The 24,023-nt window shown below is 38.3% G+C and overlaps 1 protein-coding gene and 1 long non-coding RNA gene across 2 annotated transcripts in view; one reads left to right on the top strand and one right to left on the bottom strand.

Moving 5' to 3' along the window:
- The window catches only part of CUBN (cubilin), a 265,058-nt gene that overhangs the window by 169,776 nt on the left and 71,259 nt on the right, over window positions 1–24,023 (bottom strand). The window contains exons 23-27 of the mRNA XM_073879866.1: window positions 22,252–22,444; window positions 20,745–20,905; window positions 20,148–20,329; window positions 19,247–19,403; window positions 16,080–16,267 (exon numbers count right to left, since the gene is read on the bottom strand). Coding sequence (XP_073735967.1) covers window positions 16,080–16,267; window positions 19,247–19,403; window positions 20,148–20,329; window positions 20,745–20,905; window positions 22,252–22,444 — 881 coding nt within the window. The remainder of the gene's footprint in view (window positions 1–16,079; window positions 16,268–19,246; window positions 19,404–20,147; window positions 20,330–20,744; window positions 20,906–22,251; window positions 22,445–24,023) is intronic.
- LOC141370500 (uncharacterized) lies at window positions 4,844–19,335 on the top strand. Its single transcript, XR_012374559.1, has 3 exons — window positions 4,844–5,044; window positions 14,245–14,396; window positions 19,198–19,335. It is a non-coding gene; the product is annotated as an uncharacterized lncRNA (long non-coding RNA).

Below are 24,023 nucleotides of genomic sequence, written 5' to 3'. Positions count from 1 at the left end.
TATTAAATCCAGTGTACCAATTCCAATTCAAAACTAATTAATACAAAAATAAACATACTGTTCCCAAGCAGAGGTATAATAAGCAAGAAACACTTCTACTATTTTTCACTCCAGAAGGCTCATTCTTAACTTTGGGATGTAGTTCAGTGACCAAAACTTGAATGATTTCATCTTTATGCAACAAAACACAAGGTAAGATTTCTCTATAACCATAATTGCTCTAAGCCTGATGGATCTTCTGAAACGGTTGTAGTGACATTTTGAGGAACTGTCTTCTAGATTCTACACAAGGTCATAAGCAGTACAGTATTTTTGCCTCCCCAGCTCAGCAAGGTTAAGAAACCTGACATTTTCACATGACTTGGAGGGGATTTTTTTTTTTTCTTCCTTCCGGATAGGATTACCTCATTGAAGGAGAGTTCCTGAATCCCAGCCTTTTTTAAATAACACATTGTGAATGGGATGGGGGCTGGGGCAGGGGCAAAGGGAGCGGGCTTGGGGGGAACACTGATGAATGACAATTAGTTTCTTTTAGCCTTTGGAGGGGAGAGAGTGATGCATTGAAATAAACATCAAATAGACATTGATGAAAATGTTTAAATATGTCAAATAAATGAATTAATTAATTAGTGTAGAACAAAAAACCTCTACACAAAAACACCCCAACCCCCAATTTCATGTCCTTCTAAAGTTTACACTTAATTAAATTAGGTTTTTTTTTGTTTGTTTGTATTCACACAGATGGCTAACGTCACCTCTACAATTTGTTCCCGCGTAAATTTACCACACAAAAAGGAACAGTCATTTTTCAAAGTACACAAATACTGGTCGCCATGGAAACCAGTAGGCCCCCTGCTACTCCTGAGCCTCTTGTCAGAGCAGAATGCTAACCACAGGACGCTCCAGCTGTGACTCAGGGCGACTGCTGGCAAGCATGCTGACTTGGTCCTGCTACGGGTATGATTTCCCCTGCTTTTAGAAAGCCTAAAGATCCACTCGGTCTGAACAATACTCGAGCTTGGAAAACAGTCCACAAAAGGAAACTAGCAGAAATTAAGAAAAAGAAAAGTCGAGACTCTCACTTTAAATATGCAGATCTAATTTGTACAACTGTATTGAGGGGTGGTTTTTCGTTAAATATTTGAGACGCTGCATCCACCTTCTGGCTGGCCATTAAATGTATCTTCGAATGTAAATATGTTGTATACATACAACCTCCTGTGTAGAATCTTTTCAGTTATTCTCTTAAGGAGACTATGCATTTAGGACTGATGTGGTTTAGGTCTCCCCACCCCCCACTCCACCCTGAAATATCTCAACCACTCTTCGGACACTCAAAGAGGAAGGAAATCTCTTGCCTAAGCCACATTTACCAATTTCTATCTACTTCCTTTGCCTGGGTTTGATAATTTGGCACACGCATAGTTTATGAGGCCATTAGTGACTTCAGACTCCAGGTGCAATATGAAAGGATCCGTGGATCCCTTCTAACTATTAAGAACCATAACATACAAGGCAGAAGCTATAAAACTGAGGATACATCACTGACAGAGCGAGGTGAATTTTTCTAAGAGTAAGGGTTCTGTAGGTACTTTACGAATCACTGAAACTCAAGCCTGGAGGAACCCAGAGTCAGCGAATGTGTACTTCAACCTGTTCCCTCTATGGGAATCAACTTTATGAACTGCAAGGACTCTCAGAACAGAAATGTACTTTTCAAGGTCTTCTTTGCTGCTCAATTGTTTTTATGATTTTTGAAAATTTATGACTTTAATGAATGAAATTATAATTAATTGTTTCATATATATGAGCATGGGATGTATAGATGACTTCTTCTCTACACCCATTTTGGAATTGCAGTAACAACCAGAACTCCACCCTTTCTATTTTAGATGAGCATCTAATTCATACTTATTCTAATTCATACTTTTTCTTATTTCCTTGAAATTTTTCGGATATAAAACATTTTTATAGTGGATGACTAATTTTAAGAATTAAATATAGTCCAAATAGAGAAATAAAATCAAGAGTCTCTTTGGGATGATATTATTAAAATACAGAGAAACTTTGGGAAAAAATTTGGGGGCCCATTTTCTACTATAAATCTTTAAAAACTTAAAAAAAGTTATCCTTTAGAGTTTAACATGTATTGAAATAATTTGCCTGCCATGAGGGAAAATTCTAGGTGTAGCAGAGAAACTCCTAATATTTATAGAGAATTAAAATTCTAGTCGGTGTAAAGAACATAGTTAAAATTTCTGAGAACTATACTCAATGAGTTCATAGATTAGCATTGCAAAGTCAGTGTCACTAACAGATTATATCCAACTTCAAGCAGGAAGGTAATTTCCCTAGAAGAGCATACTAAGAGTATATTAATTTTGATCAGGTTGTAGGTATACAGTCCAGTCTAGCTCTAAACTTTGTTTAGAATATAATCTCGTGAAAATTACTTCCTTTTCCTAGCTAAAATTTCTTTATAAATTTGGCATCATAATAGCACTTATCTCATAAGTACTATTGTAAACAGCAAATGAGACAGACCACGTAATAGGTTGAGTGTGAGACCTGGCATATGGAATGTGCTTAAATTGTTATTTTAACTCTTGGTCAGAGGCAAAGGGGAACCAAGATTTTTTTCCAAAGAAACCATTCTAGAAATAGCTTTGAGAGAAAAATATGATGGGTATAGAGAACTTGAGCTGACTCACATAAGACATTTTGCAGAAATCATCCCTGGCAGATCAGACAGGCAAGCAGTGAATCAATGAATCACTTGTGAGGAGATGGTCAGCCCTTGCTTGCAGCATGTTGCTATGACAATGTGGTTCTGTGTGGACACTGAGGCCATTGCCCATGTGCAGGGCACATAGCCCAGAGCAAACCATACTGTGGGGAGGAGCGTAAGCATGGTGTGCCTGTTGGGGTGGAGGGAGATGGTGGATCATAACGGGCTGGTGGCAAAGAGTGCATTAGGAAATCAGTCAAGGCTTCCCTGGGGAGCTGGAGAAGGAAGGGACAAATGGTAGGGAAAGTGGCTCTGCACGTGTTTCTTCTTGTTGCTGCCTCCTCACCTGTGGCTGTCCAGCCAGCCTGCAGCTCTAGCTGCGTCGCCACTGGCCCTCCAAAGGGGTGGGAGCTGGTGAATTCTTGGGGCATTTCTTCAGATTTTCCCCTATCCCCCCCCACAAAAAAAAAAAAAACAACTATAACGGGACCTATGAGAACTGCCTCATGAAAGTAGTTACTAGGAATGTTGATACCAAAGTTTACACACATATCTCCTGGATAAAACTGGAACTTTCAGCTTTTACTTTAAATTTGAAGGTCTTCGAAATGTTCCTGTAACAACAGTAGAAATTGCCAAACAAGATTCATAGAGTAGGGTAAAAGTCTCCCATTGTGGATGAGAAAAGCCTAAGGGGGTAAAAACTTAATTCAATTGTGGAGGGTAAATTAGGCAGATGTTAAAGATGAAAGCTAATAGAGCGTGGTAGACTCTGGTTGGCCCCTCGATGGCCCCAGGAGGCAGGGTCCTCCATCAGACACGTGGCTGTGCACAGTGCTCTCTGATACACAGGCACACATCTTCCCCCATGGCACAGGAAAAGCCATGCTTCCATGTGCTGACAGGGTGGGACAGGAAATATGAAATACCCATCTAAAATTAAACAATTACTCATAACGCTGGGCTTTGCATGACAGCAAGAAACCCATCGAAGACCACATTCTGAGTTATTCTGTGTCACTCTGAATTAGATGTCTGTCTCACACACAGATGAGATGGTGTCCTTACCATGTGGCAGCTTGCTGCTATTCCCTTTTAATAGCCCACTGACATTTTTATTTCTGCTTTCTGTATATTTCTCATGTTAGAAGCCACAAAGCCTGGTTTGTTTTTTTCACTTTTTAAATCATTGTCTAATCACGATGTGTGCAAAGATTTAACTACAAGAATGTTTATCTCAGCATTGTTTATAATAGTGGATATTTGACAAAGATTCTAAATGTTCCACATGAATAAGTGGCCATATTGGGATGGTGGAATGCGCCATGTTGTAAATGATGTGGCTTTATAAATAACTTGGAAAAATATTCACAAGCTATTGTTACCTGGAAAAAAGTCATTATAGGACAGTCTGTATAGAATGATCCCCTTTGAATATTAAAATAAAATATATAAGGCTTGACTATAGGAAATAAATACCACCAAAAATTATTAGTAGGGATATAATTTAGGTTATTTTTATTTTATCTAGGTTTTTCTACATTTTCCAAATGTCCTGCAATGACTATGTATTCCTGTGTGATCAGATAAGTTTATTTTTTCAAGCATTATCTTTGCGGACCTATTGACACAGCATGTAGATATGCATTGGTAATGCTTTTCCATTCTCAGAATTCCATACGCTTTTAGGTTCTCAGCTACCCAGCTGGTCTACTAAAAATATTATACTGTCTATCTCCATAGTCTTTTACACATATCTCAGATTATATGTAAAAATTAGTCCATTAAAATGTTATTATATAAGGTAATCTCCTTCCACATTAATTTAAAACCATATTTTGTCCCTAATGCTTCTTTTTTTTATCATAAGTAGGTTTTGATTATTAATTAGACTAATTCTCTATTTTAAAAGAATTCCTTCAGATGCTCAGGGACTAAAGACTTCTCACAAACTAAGTTCTGATAGTTGCTGATGGAGCCCTAAATGCCTAATTCCCTCCCTAGTGGTAAGTGAGCTGCACTGAAAGCCAAGCCTACTCTCCCGTGGGAACATGAGCATTTAATTCCAAGAACCGCAGCATTCCCTCTGCCAACTATACCACCACAGCAAAACACTAAGCATCTTTAAAAAATTATTCTGCCTCCTAAAAGCCTCACCATCTGCTAGAGGTGGACTCAGAAACAGGGAGAAATCTGCTTCACAGAACAACAGGAACTCATTAAACCTGGAGCTGGAAGGACCTAGGTTACTGCCATGCAGACTCTTCCCCAAGTGAGGGAAGAAGTGGGGGAAAGCCTATTAAATAAATAGCAAATGTAAGTACTGAAGAGTCAACACTTTTTTTTTTTTAATTCTGAAATGTTGCAGTTGGAAATCTTTCCTAATTTAAAAAGGAGACAACCAAGATAATTAACCCAAACCACAACAATGATTCCTAATTTTAAAACTTAGCATTCTGAGCTCTGTGTTCTTATTCAAGCCAAGTGCCTGTTAGTTGCTAGAAGGGACCCTCCATGCGCTTGCTGACTCTGGCCGCCCTGAGGAGAGAGCGAGGTGAGGACCACCAGGGAAGGAAGTGTGGATAGGGAGCAATTTCAAGTTTTGAGCCTCTGATGTGATTTCTACTGTCTTCAGGGTAGGATGGAAGCTATCTGTGGGTCTGATTATCATTCATCCTCATTCTGTCTTTCATGTTTGAGAGACTGGTGAGAGGGGAAACACACAGAGTTTCTTTTGAACCCAAGAGCAAAGGCTATCTTTTGAAGGCTACTGTGTCTGCCTCACTAACTGCAGCAAATTAATGCAATCACATGAAAATTCTTCATTGCGAGGGATGGCCAGGAAAGATCGGCGTTTCCTTTTGAGGAAAGGGATTTTGATTACACTGAGATAAATATCTCTCCTTTTAATTTTTTATGATTAAAAAAACACACTCTACTTGGGCAACCCTGGAGTATTAAATTTCTTATAAAATGCTTCTTGTTACTCTTAATGCTAATATGAAGTATTTGGCTTAATTAATCAATAGATATACTTCATTCTAAACTTTTGAATCCAGATCATGATTAAGTACAATCCTAGACTCATATCTGGTATAGAGACATAAACTGAATTGTTTTGGTGTATTGTTGTCCCTTTCTATGAGTGTTTCTGCATAGCAGTTGTCCTCAGAATTAAAATAGCTTATCTCTGAATTCTAAGCAAAGTGGCAGGCGTCCTAGAAGCAAAGCAGGAAGCATGACTCATCTGCCCCGGGGAAGTGTTTAAGGAGGTGCCATATGATGAAAAGTCAGCTCAGACCCTTTGCTGCTAAGACGTAAAATCTCATCTTTAGAATCTGCTTTTCTCCAACTGGCAAATGGGATTTTAACCACCACGCTTCTTAGATTCAGATATAGAATCCCCGTGGCTTTGGTTGTAGGAAAACTGAGATGCCAGGGGACAGAAGCCCTGCTTTCATTACATGGGGCCAATCTATGTTCATCACAACTGGAAAGGCTGTTTTGGAAACTATTGCTCTCCATTGACTGCAAAACATTTTAGAGAGCAAAAATTAATCCATCAAATTGTGTTTATATTGAAACAATCATAAATAATGTTTATGAGCATTTAATAAATAATATTTATTAGCTAAATATTATTCTAAGCCCTACATATATGTTACCTAATTTTAAAATTCCTAGCAGCTCCATACAGCAGGTACCATTGTTATCCCCATTTTACAGTTCTGGAAACCGAGGAATGTAGAAGTTTAGTAATTAAACTCCTCAAGAATAATTTCTTCATTGTTCCCTTCATTGATAATTCTATTTTTAAAATAGGACTTGTTAAATTCAAAGATGCACTAAAGTCCTTATTCTCCGTAATAATGGAGAAAAAATAACTTCTAAATTGTAATGATCATATGCAAAACTCCTGTTAGTCAATGGAATCAATATATTCTTCATTATATTTAACAGAGCTTCGAGTGAAGTAAGTGACTAAAATGTTAGCTTTATCATTTATCCTTGTCAAATGCATCAGTGAAGCAGGCTGCAGACAGAAAGCAAGAGGGAAATGAGATGTCTTAAGAAATGAACCATTAGGGGCACCTGGATGGTGCGGTCAGCTGAGTGTCCCAACTCTTGGTTTTGGTTTGGCTCGGCTTGTGATCTCAGGGTCATGAGATCAAGCCCTGCGTAGAGCTCTGCACTGGGCGTGGAGTCTGCCTGAGATTCTCCCTCTCCCTCTCTCTCTGCACCTCCCCCCACTCCCTCTCAAAAAGAAAAAATGAACCATTAATTATATCTCAGCTTTTTCTTCACCACCTGACCACCCCTATGCCCATCTAATCGTTAGTCCACTTCTGCTGATTTTACCTCCTAAGTGCTCTTGAATCCTCAGCATGCGAGGAACTGGTGTCTCTCTCACCTGGACCGCAGCAACCCCCTTACTGGATCTCCACCGTTACTTTGACCTCCCTTCAATTTTCTCCGGAAGCCAGAGTTTTTAAAGGTGCCAATCTGAGCATGCCATTTCCCCGCTCACACTCCTGAAAAATCTCTTGCTGCTCTAAGGGCGGACCCTGAAACGCCTCACACACCCTCAGTGCTGTGCTACGCTTGCAGACTCTGGCCCGCCCAGCAGCCCCACCCTGGGCCTTGGCCACCCTGGACTTTCCGCGGTTCTAACAAGGATTTTCTCCTCCGGTGGACTCAAGCCAGGCTCCTCTGAAACTTCTTCCTGACTACGCCTCGACCTTTGCTGATAGAAAACTCAGACTCTCGGCACACATGATTTCATCCACTCATTCCCCTCTTACCCAAATTGAAAGACTTAAACAAACACTAACATAGTTTCTAACAAGCTCACACCACTGGGAAGAAGACCCCAGCCCCCATTAAAGTGCCTGCTTGAGAAAGCTCAATGCTGCCAAGAGAATTTACGTTTTGTTCCAGCCAATACCTGAGGATAGGCCCCCGACCCCCCTTTCCTAGAGCATTTACTAAGAAAGGTTTACAATCCTGAGTCCTTCCTTTGTCCTTTTGAGATGTATGTGTGTCTCCTACAACTCTGGAGTGCCTTTCTCTAGGATCTGAGAAGCATGCCTTTGAAATGGAATCATCAGGAAGGCGAGGACGGCTGGTCTCCCAGTCTGTGTGGGAGGGTAGAATCCCAGCTTCCATCACTGCTAGCCTCACCACACTGACACTGACTAACCTTTGGTCATTTCTCACTTCCCTGACTGCTCCAGCTGCTGGTCCCCTCCCGACACCCTCGTTCTGCCTTTAAAATGTCCAGTCACCTCTGTACAAACTGAAATGGAGTGCAGTTCATGCTGGATCCTACCGCAGGAGTGTTTTACTGATTAAAATCTATCTTCACCACTTTACTAGTGTCCAGCTTTATCTGTGACAGTTCCTCGACCACAACTTCCCTTGGTGAAACTTTCAGCTTCCTTTGAACTTGTTAAGTTACTCTTCCTCAGGGAAGCCTTCTCTGACCCACAGATGAGCTCGGTCCTCCCATTTCACGTCTTTGGAGAACCCAATAATATTCCCTGATAGCACTTAACACAGCTTGTAATTAAATTTGTATTTTGTGCTAAATTGATTACCATCTGTCTCCTCAGTGAAGAAAGGAAAACTGATGGGAAAACAGTTATATTTCCACAGTCTACGTGTCTAAGATGTATTTGGATGACCAAATGAATGGATACATGAATGAACAATGCATATTTAGGGTAGTAACAGCTTGAGGAAATACCACAGCAAAAACTAAACAAAACACTGTACGCTGTTTAACTGTGTTTAATTCAGCATTTCTCAAAACTTATTAGAATTTAGTTCTCTTTATTTGTGAAACATCTATCAACATTTGTAGCAGAGAGAGTTACGTGGTTTCCCCAAGTCGACTTCCCCTTTGTCTGGGTTCCTGAATCACCATGTGGAAGGCAAGGAACACCAGGATTGGTCTCTAACATGACTGAGAAATATATCAAGCATCCGAGAATTTGAGTCTTGCATAACAACAACAGCTCGAGTTACCTTAACTAATCACAATATCACACGGGCCTGATGGAAAATGTTGCTCAGGCTGCAGACCTGGAAAATACGAGTGCAGGACTGGAAGCCTCTGTTTTGGTCCATTCTTTCATTTGAAATGCATGATTTTGTAATTGGAAGAGAACATGGGAGTGTAATAAATAATGAAATAAACATCTGGTGGACAAGATGACCTCAGAAGGAGGATTTGGCAAGAGATAAAACGAATCTTACAAAGACTGGAGGGAAATGCATTTGACAGAAGTCACTGGCGTCATGAAGAGGAAAGCTTGTGAAGCGGAAGGCCTAGAAAGGTATACAGAATGGACTGGAAGATGATAGTGGCCAAGGTGCCAACTAAAGATGGGGGGAGAAAGTTGAGAATCCCAACACAAAAATCACAAAGTAAATCTGATATTTTTACATAATGAGATAAACATCATGACTGTATCACCAGGCCTTGGTGGGACAAAGACATGATTCACCTGTAGCAATGGAAAAGTGAGACTTATCGAAAAGGAAATCTTTACTAGCACTCAAAGGTACATATTAAGAAGACACGTATTAAAATAGTTATGACTTCCCAGGAGAGAGCTTTGAAGAGAGCGTAAAACGTGCTGTCAGAGTAGAAGTGGGCTGCAGACAGTGGTCTCAAGTGGGGCCCAAGGGCTTGCGGGGACTGTCTCTACTGAGAGTCCTAGAGACTTTGATTGAGTACGTCTGGGCTGAGGTCTAGGAATATGTTTTTCTAACAAGATCTCCAGGTGACTCTGGAATGCAGCCAGTTATAGGGGCTTTATCCTCCCCCATCGGCTTCTTCCTCAGTAGAGACTACAGTTTTTTTACAAAGGAAATATGTCGACACTAGTGTAGCACAAAGAGACACGTGGGGGTGGCAAAGGGGAAATAATTTCAACCATCTGGACATCTCTCATATGTCTAAACGGAAAAAAAAAAGCATGGCATTTGATAAATTCTTCAAATGCTCTCCTCTCTCAAAAAGTAAAGAAAACAGTGAAAAAAGTACTAGTCTGGACTAATTCTGGACAGCAAAGAAGTGGTTGTTATTGTAGAACAAAACATTAGGAGACAGTGATCAATGTCCCTAGAGCCTGCGATACTGGACATGCCAGTCATGGGCCTAAGGTATTAGGGAGTCAGACTTCAAAAGGAGATATGAGCCCATGGACCAAAACAATTAACAATTAAAGAAAAAAGAGAAGCAGCAGAGAAAAGAAAGAAAATTCAAGAAACATGACAAATTCTAATAAAATTAAATTCTGTCCAGAAAAGCTAGGAAAAACTTTGGGGGCAATAAAAGGGGAAACCTCTGAAGAAATCAAGTAAGAAGGAATCATGGGGCTACATAAAAACTTTCTGACCATTTTATGAGCATTCAGCATTTCTCAAAACTTATTAGAATTTAGTTCTCTTTATTTGTGAAACATCTATCAACATTTGTGGCAGAGAGAGTTATGTGGTTTCCCCAAGTCGACTTCCCCTTTGTCTGGGTTCCTGAATCACCATGTGGAAGGCAAGGAACACCAGCAACACCAACACCAGCAAGACAAATTAGCTAAACTCTGGGAAACAGCACAGTTAGAAAAAAAAATATATCTATTTTTTTAAGCTATGATTAGGGCAAATGAAAGATCAAAATATGGACACTTGCAGAAGAGAGCACAATGTGATAAAGGGAAAACAGAAACATGCCTAGAATTCTGAAACTAGAAGAAACATCGAAATCCAACTTACAAAATCAAGACAGGCAATTCCTTTAAATGAATTTTTGGGGCTTAAGTGAATTACATCCTACAGTACTAAAAGGTACAGTCCCTACAGAACAAATCGTGTAATCTTGCTGAATTCATGAATGTTGAAGAAAGGTTTTAGCATGCCAGCAGAACCAAACTCAAAGATTCTGCCTCTGCCCCGATACACCGTCTATGAGCAATGCTGGCCAGAGGCTGGACTTCACTGCTCCTGGCCAGAGCCAGTCATATTGCCCAGAGGAGCACCTATCCATAAGTGGGCTAGATACATGCCTTTGCTGTCAGGCTCAAACAGATGAGCCCCCTGTGCTAGGAATTTGTGGCCAAGGGAGGCCTCATTTGTTGCAAGAGCTTGGGGCAAATGGTCACGCGGAGTCATGGCGGGGTGGGGGTGGGGTATATGGAAGCTAAAATGGTGAGGCTGTAGAAATGTAGAGAGAGATGGGAATGGCATATTCACATGCAGGGAGAAGCCACTAAGTGCCTTTGTTCCTGCCTTTTCCCAACTTTTTAGTTTATTGTGTGTGTCATAAGGCTTCTTACTTTCCTCAGAGTAGAGCCCTTTCACAAAACTAATGGTTTAGTTTGAGTGTGTACCTGCAACCAAGAGTATAAGGCACAACACTGAAAAGTAAGAGGACAGCCAGAAGGCTCAAGGGAAGACGTTTCAACTTCCAAACTCTAGGAAAGCTTTGTTCTGGAATCGCACAGGTGAATAAGATTGATAGTCATTTTCGGAAAAATTCTAAGTTGGACACTAAAAATAATTTGTCACAATGTAGCAAAGAAAAGTGTGATTATAATAATAAATGACCACTATTTATCTATGAAGAAGTATGCTACAATAACATGGACAGTGACAGTATCCCTAGGATGGTAGATCCAACGGCTCATGGACACTCCCTATGTCACCTCTGAGGAGGACAGAGAATTGTGAGTATATACATAGAGGATGTGTGGTGTCATGGCTAAAAGCATTGGCCCAGTGCCACAGGGCCTTGTAGAAAGCCTGGCTTTGACACCTCTAATGTTTGTGACTGGGGACAACTTGTATTTGCCTCAACTGTTTCACCTGTCAAATGGGGTAATATTTCTTACATTACAGGGTTGCTGTAACAATTACCTAGCAAATAATAAGTGTTCAATAAAGATCAGCTATTATTATCGCCAAGATGTTTGAATAGTGCTATCCCTGAAGTCTTTAATAATAGATCATTTTAGAGGTATCTGGGTGGCTTAGTCAGTTGGCCGTCTGACTTGATTTTGGCTCAAGTCATGATCTCAGGGTCCTGGGATGGAGCCCTGTGTCAGGCTCCACGCTCAGTGGGGAATCTGCTTAAGGATTTTCTCTCTCCTTCTCCCTCTGCCCCTCCCCTTGCTTAAACACTCTCTCTCTAAAATAAATAAATAAATCTTAAAAAAAAAATAGACCATTTTAACCAAAGAAACATCCCATTTTGGAGTATTTGAAACAGGTACCACCTTGTCTGATATTTTTATCAATTATTTTTGAAGAAGTAGTAGGCCAAGGCCAGTAAGTCTATATGAAAATAAATAATGTTCTACAGACCAAAGAATCAGGGCTTAGAAGGATCATGATGGGTTTGAATTCTCAGGCAAAACAGTCAAATATAACTTACTAGGAATAATTTCCTCTGTATGGCTATGAAGCCATTACAGTTCCTATAGATGTGACCTGGAGAATACAAGTATTAATATAGTCCAGCATTATGACTTGACTAACAATAAGCCCATATAACCTCAGCCTATGATACCAGAAGTATCTGAGCCAGATGCTATAGTTCCAGCACACTTGGCCCTAGTTGGCTTCATTGGAGTGTTGAATCCAAACCTGGGCCACATTTTAAGAAACACTGACATACAAGAGGTCATGCAGAGAGAGTGTCCCCTGAGAGCGTGCCTCATGAGGACCAGCTAGGGAAATGCAGGACGAGGACCGGAGGAAAGAAGCTCTGACTTCATGCTATTCCCTCGGGAATAGAGAACTCGGCGAATTCGTGGACTTAAACTTCCATCTACACTCACTCTCAGACCTTTGTGCTTCCTCACACTGTGGTCTCGCTCCTGCTCCTACTACCCTTCAAACACCCAGAGTCTGCCCAGAATCACACTGATCTCCAAGGGACTCTTCTTAACCCTGAGATTCCTCTTGATCCCCTGGGAGCCTCGCACCTTGTTGATCACAGTCACCTTCTATGATACTCTCTGCCCTCGGCATCCGTGACACAACAACCTCAGGGTTTTCTTCCTTCCTCTTCCCACCACACACGTGTTCCCGGTTGACCTGATATATGCTCTGGCCTCCCTGTACACCTCTGTGCTGATTTCTCCCAAATCCATCACTTTCATTTGCATACTCAATCACCTATTAAGTCTCTTCTTTTGTGCAGAGACTCAGACTCAAAGTAACAATTAAAAATTTGAAATGCAGTTGTAGGATATGCAAAGAATCCTTAAGGTTGACGTCTCATAATTGCATGGGCAATATGGTCTTACTCCTTCAGGCAAGTGACCCTTCCTCCCATTGAATTTAATTTCCAAATTGGAATCATTTTGTTTTGCCCAGAGGACAAATAATAAAGGGTGGATTCGCTTCCCCATGGGATCCCTACCAACCCACACCCCTCAGCAAGGTTGGGTACAATGTCTGACCAGCACCTAATCAAGTCCTTTCACAATTTCAGCTTTATTAATTCAAAATAACTCAATTCTGGCTGCAATGACAGTCACTCAACAGGGACCTACTTGAAAAACCCTTCAACTACAAGTTATAAAAATAATGGAAACTAGATTTTGTGTTTGTGGCTTTTCTCTTCTTAAGTAGATATTTGTGCTTTTAAAATTTTCATCATAGACCAGCCATTGTCGCAACTGCTCTGGCCTTGCCCCTTGGCTTACAGAAATGGAAAAAAATCTCCTCCCTCTGGCAACAGTGTCATTCTTTAGAAGGCTTTGCTGAACTTTTCTGTAATTTTGCTGCTTTCACCATCAATATTGCACAAGATAAATGGCATGTCTCTAACGTCATCTATGAAGGGCCTCTAATGAGCTGCTCTGCAGTTGCTGGAATAAGTATTTTCAATTGACAGTTTTCAAACACCTCCAAAAAAATTATCTGATGGGCCTTTTGTTACTCTTCCAAGTAAGTCCAAAGAGGTGGAAATCAGTCCCTGGAAAAGTTCCATCTCATTTCCTCCCCCACTCTTTCTTCCAAAGCCTCCTGAAAGTCCAGGTCCAAAGCTTCCTCCCTTCTGCAGCTTTCTCTGTTGTACTTTCATCAAATCACTCTCATGGTGCCTGGCATATCATTATACATGCAACGCTCTGCAAGGCCTTGAGTTTTCTTTTTGTTTGTGTTCAAAGGGGTAGAATTGCAGTGAATGCATAGGAATTATACAAAACTGTCAGTTTGGAAATCAGTTCTTTCTCATTAATTAACATCTATCATTAGGCTGATGCTAAAAATATGGCTGTGAGAGTCAATTTATCCTGAACTCACTGAATTCCTATAAGATCCCAACTCTATAATCAATGCCTGGGTCACAAATTCAGTAGGAGACAACTCACACCTTCAAAAGGCTCACAGTCCAGTAGGGCATGTGGGCACAATCACAACTGGCAAAAATGCAATAAGATAAATTGCTGTGTTTGTGCTATGAACAAGGGGTTTTGAAATCAACTCTTCCATTTCCTCTAAAGAATGAACAAGATCATATCATATGAAGAAAAGAAAAGGATGTCTACTCCAGGTAAATTCAATGAGACAAGCATGCCAGTATGAAGCTTGTGAAGACCATCTCAACACTAGATCAAGAAAAATGGACTTTAAAACCATTGTCAAGTTCATGCTTGTAAGTTTGTTTGATGTTGTGTCTTATTTTCTTTGAATACTAGTAAATATCACTTTCTAATGGGTAAACCCTATGGCTACTATTTCTATAATATTGAACTTCTCTAAATACAAAGAAAGATTTCACCCAAAAAAATTATCCCTCAGAAACAAGAGACTCCATATATTCAGGACCTCCCAAGTCTCTCAAAGTACAAGAAATTTCTCTTCGTTTTAAAAAACAAAAGGGCTATTTGGAAAAGATAGGTTAACCTCAAACAGCCTCAATCAATGTTCAGTTTTTTAAAGAATTGGTAAAAAGGTTAAGAAAATTTTACAAGGATAATGGATTTTTTTCTGAAGGATTCGTCCTTAAAGTTACAAGTGCTGGATGTTGGAAGTCTTTGTAAGCAAGACTTCTAAAAATCACTGATCACCTTAAGAAGAAACCCACTAGGGGCGCCTGGGTGGCTCAGTCGGTTAAGCGACTGCCTTCGGCTCAGGTCATGATCCTGGAGTCCCGGGATCGGGTCCCGCATCGGGCTCCCTGCTCGGCGGGGGGCCTGCTTCTCCCTCTAATCCTCCCCCCTCTCATGTACTCTCTCTCTCTCTCATTCTCGCTCTCTCAAATAAATAAATAAATCTTTAAAAAAAAAGAAGAAGAAGAAGAGACCCACTAAATCACTGTGTTGTAGATAGGTGGCATGGGCTGGGGGAGATGTCCTAATGCTACAGAGGGGGTACTTGTCACTTCAGAAAAGATTTTTAGTGAAAACATCCTATGTGGATTTAAAAGTATTATATATGAACAATGTAAAAAAATACAGGAATGGTATGTTAGATGGACTTAAAAAGTGATTTTATTAATGATGGGAACTTGATGTCAAAATATTTTAAGTGGTTTCAGTAAAATTGTTTTACGGAGTGTGAAAGTGGAAATCATAATTTCTAAATTAATGTAATAGCTTATAAACCATTTAATTTTATATTTGAATGCATAATTACATTCATGAAGTAAGCAAAATAAGTAGTTGCCTAACTTTTAAATCTATAGCCCTAAAAAGTCATACATGAAAGTTAGCAATAAAGCTTTTAGGAGTAAAGTATCTTACTGTAAAAATAGGAGAGTACTTGATATTTTGGGCTACCTAGCTCTCAAGCAATTTTCATTGAATAGCATTGTATACAGAGAGTTGAATAAATGGTACAGGTGATCATTATCAGAACAAATAGAAATTTCCGTTTTACTGAAATGAGCTTAAATTTAAAAATAAAAACAAGACTCAAAATCATGATTTCTAGTATCAGGCAAATTAGGTATTAAATAAAGCCAGGTGCCCAAACATTTTTTGATATCCTGTTTATAGAGAACAAACATAAAAACAAGTAACAAAAAGTAGAAGTTATTCCTTTACTCCTGGATTATTTAAATAATATGAGGTCAATCAGTCCAGAAGTCATACTGAAACCTAAAAACATAGACAATTCTTTGTGTATACAATTTAGTGGATTAAATATCCTTCATATTAATATGATGCAGTGAAAGAGACACGAAATATACCTGTTCAAATACCATGAGTAGCTGTCTTATTATAGATGCAGAGAGCCACAGAGATTCAGTTCTACAGAGCAACGATGATTTCTAGTTTGGCTTGCCTAACTTGATCTGAAAATGCAGTGATTTATTTAGTTTCAGAATACATACCTCTAAATAGTCTGTGGAGCAGTTTATGTGATTTTCCAATTCAAATGCTAAAAATGTGTAATTCACTGTGTTGCCAGTAGTTGCCTGGATGGTCCAGTTGCAACGCTGATTGTCAGAATAGGGACCTGGATAATGTATACTCTCTAAGATGCCATAGGTTCGGTTCACAATCACCACGTTCCTACATGCTGAAAAAAATAACCAGGATTATTGAGAACCACTATCACATATTTCGTAGTTGCTCCAAGATGGGTGAGATTTTCCTTTAAGAAAACATCTAGATTAAAATATGTACATATTTTATATATTATATATGTGTATATATTATGTATGTACATACATATATATAGTATATCTGTGTGTGTGTGTATATATATGTACATAGTATAACATTTTCATAGTGAAAGGGTCTCCATTTAGAACAAATGTAAAATAATACTTCAGCAAACTCATAAACTGTAAGGTGTCATGAAAATTTCCTATTAGGCATCAAATTCCTGTGAACTGGTGGAGAGCAGACTCACTCAGCACTACCTAGAGAGCAATCTGATTTGTTTATTTACAAAAGTGCATTAAATATTCTATGTTTCTGTTTTTCTAACTTTAACGTTTGGAAGGAACAGAAATCCTGACCTTTAAATTCAACAGCTTAAAAACACGAATTTCTATGTGAATGCTAAAAAGGAATAACAGCATGGCTTTGTTGAACATTCAAAAGTCAGCATGAAATTCACAATAAAGGCTCCGTTATTCCTCTAGTTAGTCATCAGGAAGTACCAGATGAATGGAGGGAATGTAAAGGATTTGAAGAAGAAATGAAAATCTTAAATTTTGAAGAGAGTCTTCCATCCACTGGTGGCATTTCCCTCAGCTGAGTTTGCAACAAAACTATACTACGTACCTCAAGGCGTGTCTAGCCCTGGGAGTTAGTGCACATTCAACCCAAACTAAGGACTTGAACAAGGCATACATATGCCTTTTCTCAAACCTTGTCCATATTGTCTGTACCATGTGTGATAAAAGAGAATGACAAAATAAACATTATATTGAAAAAACTGGTCTCTGAAAAATGTGGTTCATAGATGCATTTCTACTACTATATTCTCCCTGACAGGTGACTAGAACATCATATATATATATACAATCTTTGGTATGGAAAAGTATACCTTTGTAGCTCTCCAGAGTCTTCCTTTGCTGGAGCGGGGGAATACTCAAACTATTTCTCTTTAGGTCACCTTTTTGTCCACAAAGGAATTCTAAAGGATAATTCTGTGGTCTTAAAAGCCTGTGAGAAGCTACAGCTATGAGGCAGAGGGGCAGCATTTGCCACAATGGCTACAAGTCAGGGCAAAGGAAAATATATTCCATTAAACCATATGGGCTGCTCTTGGTGCTCAGAAATTCTTCCATCGGCAAACCTCTAATTTCATATGGCAAATTTTACAGAAAATCTCACTGGTTAGCTCTGATCTTTGCCTTTAAGGCCCTATATCCCATGTGCACTAAGTTATTCCTTCAGTGTTCTGAAATTATGAGAGAAAAAATAATCACAAGAATAAAAGGGAAGAATCCTTATTAAGCAATCTGACTATAACCAAGAAACAAATTAGCACAGCAATAATAAAATTAGAGAAATGTTCACCCAAAAAGATATATCCCTGAGAGAATGGGAGAACTTTTCATACACTATGATGAACTTCTGAAGAATAAAGCATTCTATCATTAAAGCTCAGTATTCAAAACTATCTACAATTCAGCCTAACCCTCAAATGTAAGTGAATGTGAATATTAGCAAATTCATACATAGTCAAGGTCAAACATTAATAGGCTTTCAGCTAATTCAAAGGGATTTTGTGTGTTCAGTTTATGATCTTGTGACTTTCAATTCTATTTTTAGGTAACTGTGTCAAAATATGGATAAATTTAGGTGTAGTGGGCAAGGAACTGTACTTTCAAAACCACAAGTGTTTATTAAATAATATAAATTGAAGGAAGCCTTGTTTTCTTTAAATGTCCATTTTGAAACTAACATTAGAAAGTATTTAATTCTAGGGGCGCCTGGGTGGCTCAGTTGGTTGGGCGACCAACTCTTGATTTCAGCTCAGGTCATGATCTCAGGGTTGTGAGATGGAGCCCTGCCTCTGCTCTGCGCTAAGCATGGAGCCTGCTTGGGATTCTCTCTTCCCCTCTCCCTCTGCCCTGCTCACCCCCCACCCCCCACCACTTGCATGTGCACATGGGTGTGCACACGGGTGCACTCTCTCTCTCTCAAAAAAAAAAAGGGTATTTAATTCTAGACCTAGAGGGAGCTTTCATGGTGGCCTTGTTTACTCTCTTTTTTTAAGAGAAGAAGTCATGGAACCTCAGAGAAGAAAAGTGATCTCAGAGATCAGGGGCCAGGATAAACTCCTGGGTCCCTTGATTCTTTGTACAATATTCCTTTAATTCTACCATGTGGCCTCATAGGAAAGTAGAAAATGACATCTCTACAATAACCAGATTTTTCTGCAATAAAGAATGTGCTAGGGGCCTGGGTGGCTCAGTCAGTTGAGCCTCCACTCAGGTCTCAGGTCATGATCTCAGGGTCCTGGATCCGCTCCCCCTGGGGCTCTGTGCTCAGCAGGAAGTCTGCTTCAGGATGCTTCCTCTCCCTCTGCCCCTCCCCCCACTTGCTCATTTTCTCTCTCTCTCTCTCACACACACTCTAAAATAAATAAATAAATCTTGAAGAAAAAAAAAAGAATATGCTGACTTTACATCTGATTTATAAGAATGTAGTCTCCCTTAATAAAAATTGAGGTACAAGACCAAAAAAAAAAAAAAATAGTGTGGGAGATACTATGTGCAATGGAATAATGTCTAATTAGAAGATTGTAATGTTTGATACAAATGATTCGCTGTTAACCTGCTACGCTGATTTTTAGCCAAATGGCAACTATCTCAGCATATTAAATACTCCATTTTGTATAGCTGACCACATGCTTTAGTTGTATGGCATTAAATTTAATGCTAAGCATTTTTCTCTCAAATAAAATTAAGTCTTTCTCATAAGAGCAAAGATTTATTTCAATTGTTCAAACCAATGGGTTATACTTATTTCTGTTTGTTTCATTATCAGGAGATTGAAGACCCACCAAAGGCATGGAGCAGCCAGCATGCATACTTACTTTGCTGGTATTTGGCTAGGAAGCCACCTCCTTGTTGACCTTCATCTGTCCTGAATTTTAAAAACATGCTGTCTCCACTAGAACGGATGAGAGGCGGTTTTTCATTCCCACAAAGCTGACTTAGCAAATGAGAGCTGGTACTTGGGCCATCATATACCTTTAATGAAACATTTTAAATGTCAGATGATTGTGGCCATAAACATTATTTAAAGGTCTCTAATGCTTAAGAAGTGGGATAATACACAAAATACATGACATAACAAAAGAAGAGCCCTGAATCAAAATATCTTTAAAAATTATATTTAAATATCTAAAAACGTAGGTAGTGAACTTGGGCCTTTTAACCATGGCTGTGTATAGTCGTAAGGGTGTAAACCCAGGCTGAAATCTGAAGATTAAAAATGAAAGACTAATACATATTTTGGAGACCATAGCTATTTTCAGTAGTTCTCCTTGTTTTTGATTTCAGAGTTTATAATTTATGACATTCTAATACATTTTTTATTTAGATTTTTTTTAATGGACAAGGATGGATTGGTGCTACTTATAAAGTCCTACCTGGATGGCTTCAATTATCTTCTCTAATTCACCAATATAGTCCTCTACATTGTTATTTTTTTAAGAATATGTAGAAATTACCCCTTCGGGACATTTTAACCATATCTTAACAGCCCATATTCAATATATTTTAAAAAACTTAGTGTACCAATCCGTTCAACAATACATGTCATACTTAAAAGGCTGTCATTTGCATCACATTTTTTTTCTTTTGTTTGAGTTTTTATGTGGATATTTTGCCGAAGCGTTCCCCTTTCCCAAATTTCAAAGATAAAAATAAGTGCATTGATGTGTGTGAGTGAGATGAGAGTAGTGGAGAAGAACCACTGAACTGCATACATACAGCCAGATAATCTGACATGCAGTTTGGGTGATGCTCCAAGTGGAAGTCTTCAAATTCCAGTTCAAATGGGCTGCCGTGGCTGGATTTCAACCTCCAATAGCATTCGGAGCTGTGGTAGTAGGGCATCGGGTAGTTGGGAGAAGTGAACATGCCAGTGGGAGTTGTGAGATTGCCCCCACAACCTGCAGGAGAAAGAGATGAGATGACCCATATCTTTTTCTTCATGGTAAAATGGAATTCTCTTGCCCATATCAAACTGTGGTTACTGTGACTGTCCTTTGTTACAGAACAAAACTGCATCTCCACATGCAGTTTTGTTTAGTAGCTAGCCTATGTCCATGTCCTTTCCTTCGGCTAACCAAGATGACCAGCTTGAGGAAATACACCGTGGAACCAGGACATTTCCCCTTATTCTGTCCTCGAAAACAAAACCAAAACAGCTGCTGTTAATTCAGAAATATTTGCAGTGTTGAAGTTTAGTACAGATAGTAATGACAAAACACAGCTGAAATAAACTGGATGAGAGTATGGCAGTCTAAGAATCAAGAAACCAATCCGACTGGACTCTCTAAGAAAAGACAGCTCTTTGCCATTTACCTGTCAATGATCCATCCCAGTAAACTGAGAATCCAGGCCCCGAGCCAAGGAAGTCACTCTTAAATTGTAACCATAGTTTGTTACTGTGAGAGATGATTCTTGGAGGTGGATTTGAGCCACAGTATGTTCCCAGGGGTGGCGAACTTTCATAGCCTCCATCTCTGTGACAAAACACAGATGTGATCATTTATTGGTTATTGATCATATTACCGTATAAATATTCAATATTATTTGAACTCTGAGATTGCAAACAGATCAGTTTATGTCAGTCAACGTTTCTTAAGAATACTCTAAGTCACAATTTCAAGTTTTCAATTTTTCACTTTATTAAACAGTGAATAGCTTAATAAGGAACATCATTTTTGGTTCATGGGACATTTTATATAACCAATTTCAAGCTGAGAGAAAGAGTTTAATCTTTACCCTCTCAAACGAAGCATCTGGCAAATGTGTCAGAGAACACAGAGAATGAATATGTAGAAATTACATAGATAATATGTAATGGGATAAAGAAACCATAATTATTAACAGTATAAACAAATATTGCTTAATTTTACAGAGAAAACTGAAATGTCTTCCTTCTAATTTGAATTTTTCAAAATTTAATGTTATATTTGACCTATTTAGCAAAATTTTGAAAATGATTCTTCCCCAAGAATTTTTGGGGGTCTTATATCTACTTTGTAGCTTTTTCAAGTCAAAAATAAAAGGGGGGATTCACTCAATATTAAAATCTAATGATTAATTATTATAAATTAAGAAATTTATGTTATTTGGGCATGATATGATACAATTGTGATTTATTATTTTAGTATCTCACTTTACATCATAGAATAAAATTTATTGTAAAAAAATATAATATTCTAGGCTTTTGATAGGCCAAATAAAAAATTTAACCAAATACACACCAAGCTGATTAGCCTGATTTAATTCAGTGTTATGATCTGGGTAGATAGCAATATATAAGTTAACTTACTTTTACTGCAAATATAACTTTTAAAACTCATTCTCTCTAAATACCAAAGAAGTAAAGAAAAAAAGGTCTCACACTAAAATTCACAAGCCTAGACTTTTATTATTTGAACACCAAAAACTTTGTACAAATTTTAAGGTTGTTATCTTACCATCATTTTTGTGATATAATTAGACCAAATGGATAATGAACGGCCTAAAATTTAAATTGATTTTCCATAAAGTAGGTTTTCAATAATTGCAAGTATCTAATTTCAGAGTAGTAGTACATCTGTTTAATCTGTTCAAATAAAATCTGGAGTTTATTTTCAAATATTCTCAATAAAATAATCACTTCAAAATAACCACTGAATCTTATGCAATTTTCCAGTTTTCTTCTGTTAAATCAGGCTCCACATGGCAAGCTTTGTATCTTGCAAGAAAGAGCACAACAGAGGGCTTTACAGAGAATTTCCATGTGTTTTCCTTAACCTTTCCAGGAAAGATTATGAATGAAAACCAATAATGAAAAAGATGATGAAATAAAGGTGCTTACCTGATTTCCACAAAATCTCCTATACAGTGTCCACCAATGGCCTCCTCCAAAGAGAAATTTGTGAAGTGCAATGCAATCTGTTGGCTGGTTTCCACCGTGATCCTATAAATGCATTTCAAATTGTTGGGGTAATTATCAGGGAAGTTTGGAGAAGTAAAAGTCCCAGATTCTTCTGTATAGTCTTCCATGCATGCTATGGAAAGAAATAGAGCATAAGAGAGAAAAGAGAAAATATCATGCTACATTTATAAGACATTCAGTAATACATATTTCATTGATTTATGCCAATGTACTTGATTTTCAATAGGCCATTCTGGAATGTTAAAGAATAATTTCCTTTCAAAACAAAGATTTTTTTTTTAATCTCAAAGGCAAAAATAATTATTAATAGTAAGCCTAAGCTATGTAGTAGAAATTGTTACATACATCACAACTTTTTAGATCTTGGAAGTGTTATAATTTTTTCATCCATGAACACTACCCTGAACATTAAACATTACGCTCAACCATGGAAATCATAGAGGGGTGCTAGAAATAATTCAGTTCTGTTCTTTTTATAACCTTCCTTTAAAATGTTTTTCATCAAAGCATGCATTTATGAGAAATGACAAAGCAAGTACCTCAGCCATGTGAAGAATAGAAGGTGTCAGGAATCAGACTGATCTTGAATCAATGCCTAGCTCACACACTGACAATCTATGCAACCTTGGGTAAATTACTTCACCTCTCTGAGCCTCATCTCCCAAATGGGGATGGTAACTATCTTTGACTATACACATAAGTGGTAGAGATAATGCAATTAAATGGCTTGGCACATGGTATGTGCTCAATAAATGGTAGCAATCATCATTATGTTTCCAAATAGTTCAGAAAAGTGTAGAAAAAGTAGAGCATAAATGATGAGGAATAAATTAGATCATTCACATAAAACATTAAGATGGTACTTGGAGGGGTGCCTTGGTGGCTCAGTCGGTTAAATGTCCAACTCCTGATTTCAGTTCAGGTCATGATCTCAGGGTCATGGAATCGAGTCCCGCATCTAGCCTGCTGAAAATTCTCCCTCTCTCTCTCTCTCTGTCTCTCTCTCTCTCTCTCTCTCTTAAATAAATAAATAAATAAATAAATAAATAAATAAATCTTCAAAAAAATAATACTTAGACAATTTCATGTTGTAATTCAATTTTAACTGTTCTACTTTAAGAATTTTAACTTTACCTACTCAGTCCATTAAGCTCTATATTTACTCACCAGCCCACTCAATCTCCTATGCCCTTCAAATCTGAGATATTTCCCAAAGAAAATCCAGTTTCAATGCATTTTTAATGTACCTTCAATTATATCTAGTAATAACATAAATCTGGGGTCCAGGAGTAGACACAGGCCTCCTATTAAAAGGTTTTGAGGGAGAATAAACTATTATACTATATTATGGGTGAAAAAAAGAAAATGAGGATGTTTTTTGATGTGTAATTTCCCATTTGAGCTATATAATCATACTCAGAAGAGAGGAGCCACTGATATTGAGAGTACAGAGACGCACAGAAAATATTACAAGTTCTACTACCTATATGTAACCCTCAGAGTAACAGGCATTCATCAAATATTTGGCTTACTCTATTTTAAATAACAAGCCAGCAAGGCTTTACTTTATTGAAAAAACATCATTTAACTTCAAATATGAATATTGTATATTTTTCTACAGTCTGCCAAGAAACATTTCTTCAAGGATGAAGGAAGGAAGGAAGGAAGGAAGGAAGGAAGGAAGGAAGGAA

The sequence above is a fragment of the Callorhinus ursinus genome, unplaced genomic scaffold (assembly GCF_003265705.2).
Source record: "Callorhinus ursinus isolate GAN/ISIS: 27379988/994484 unplaced genomic scaffold, GSC_fseal_2.0 scaffold36, whole genome shotgun sequence".
NCBI lineage: Eukaryota > Metazoa > Chordata > Mammalia > Carnivora > Otariidae > Callorhinus > Callorhinus ursinus.
Note: the sequence above shows the minus strand (reverse complement) of the source record. Positions and strands in the feature narration are given on the sequence as shown.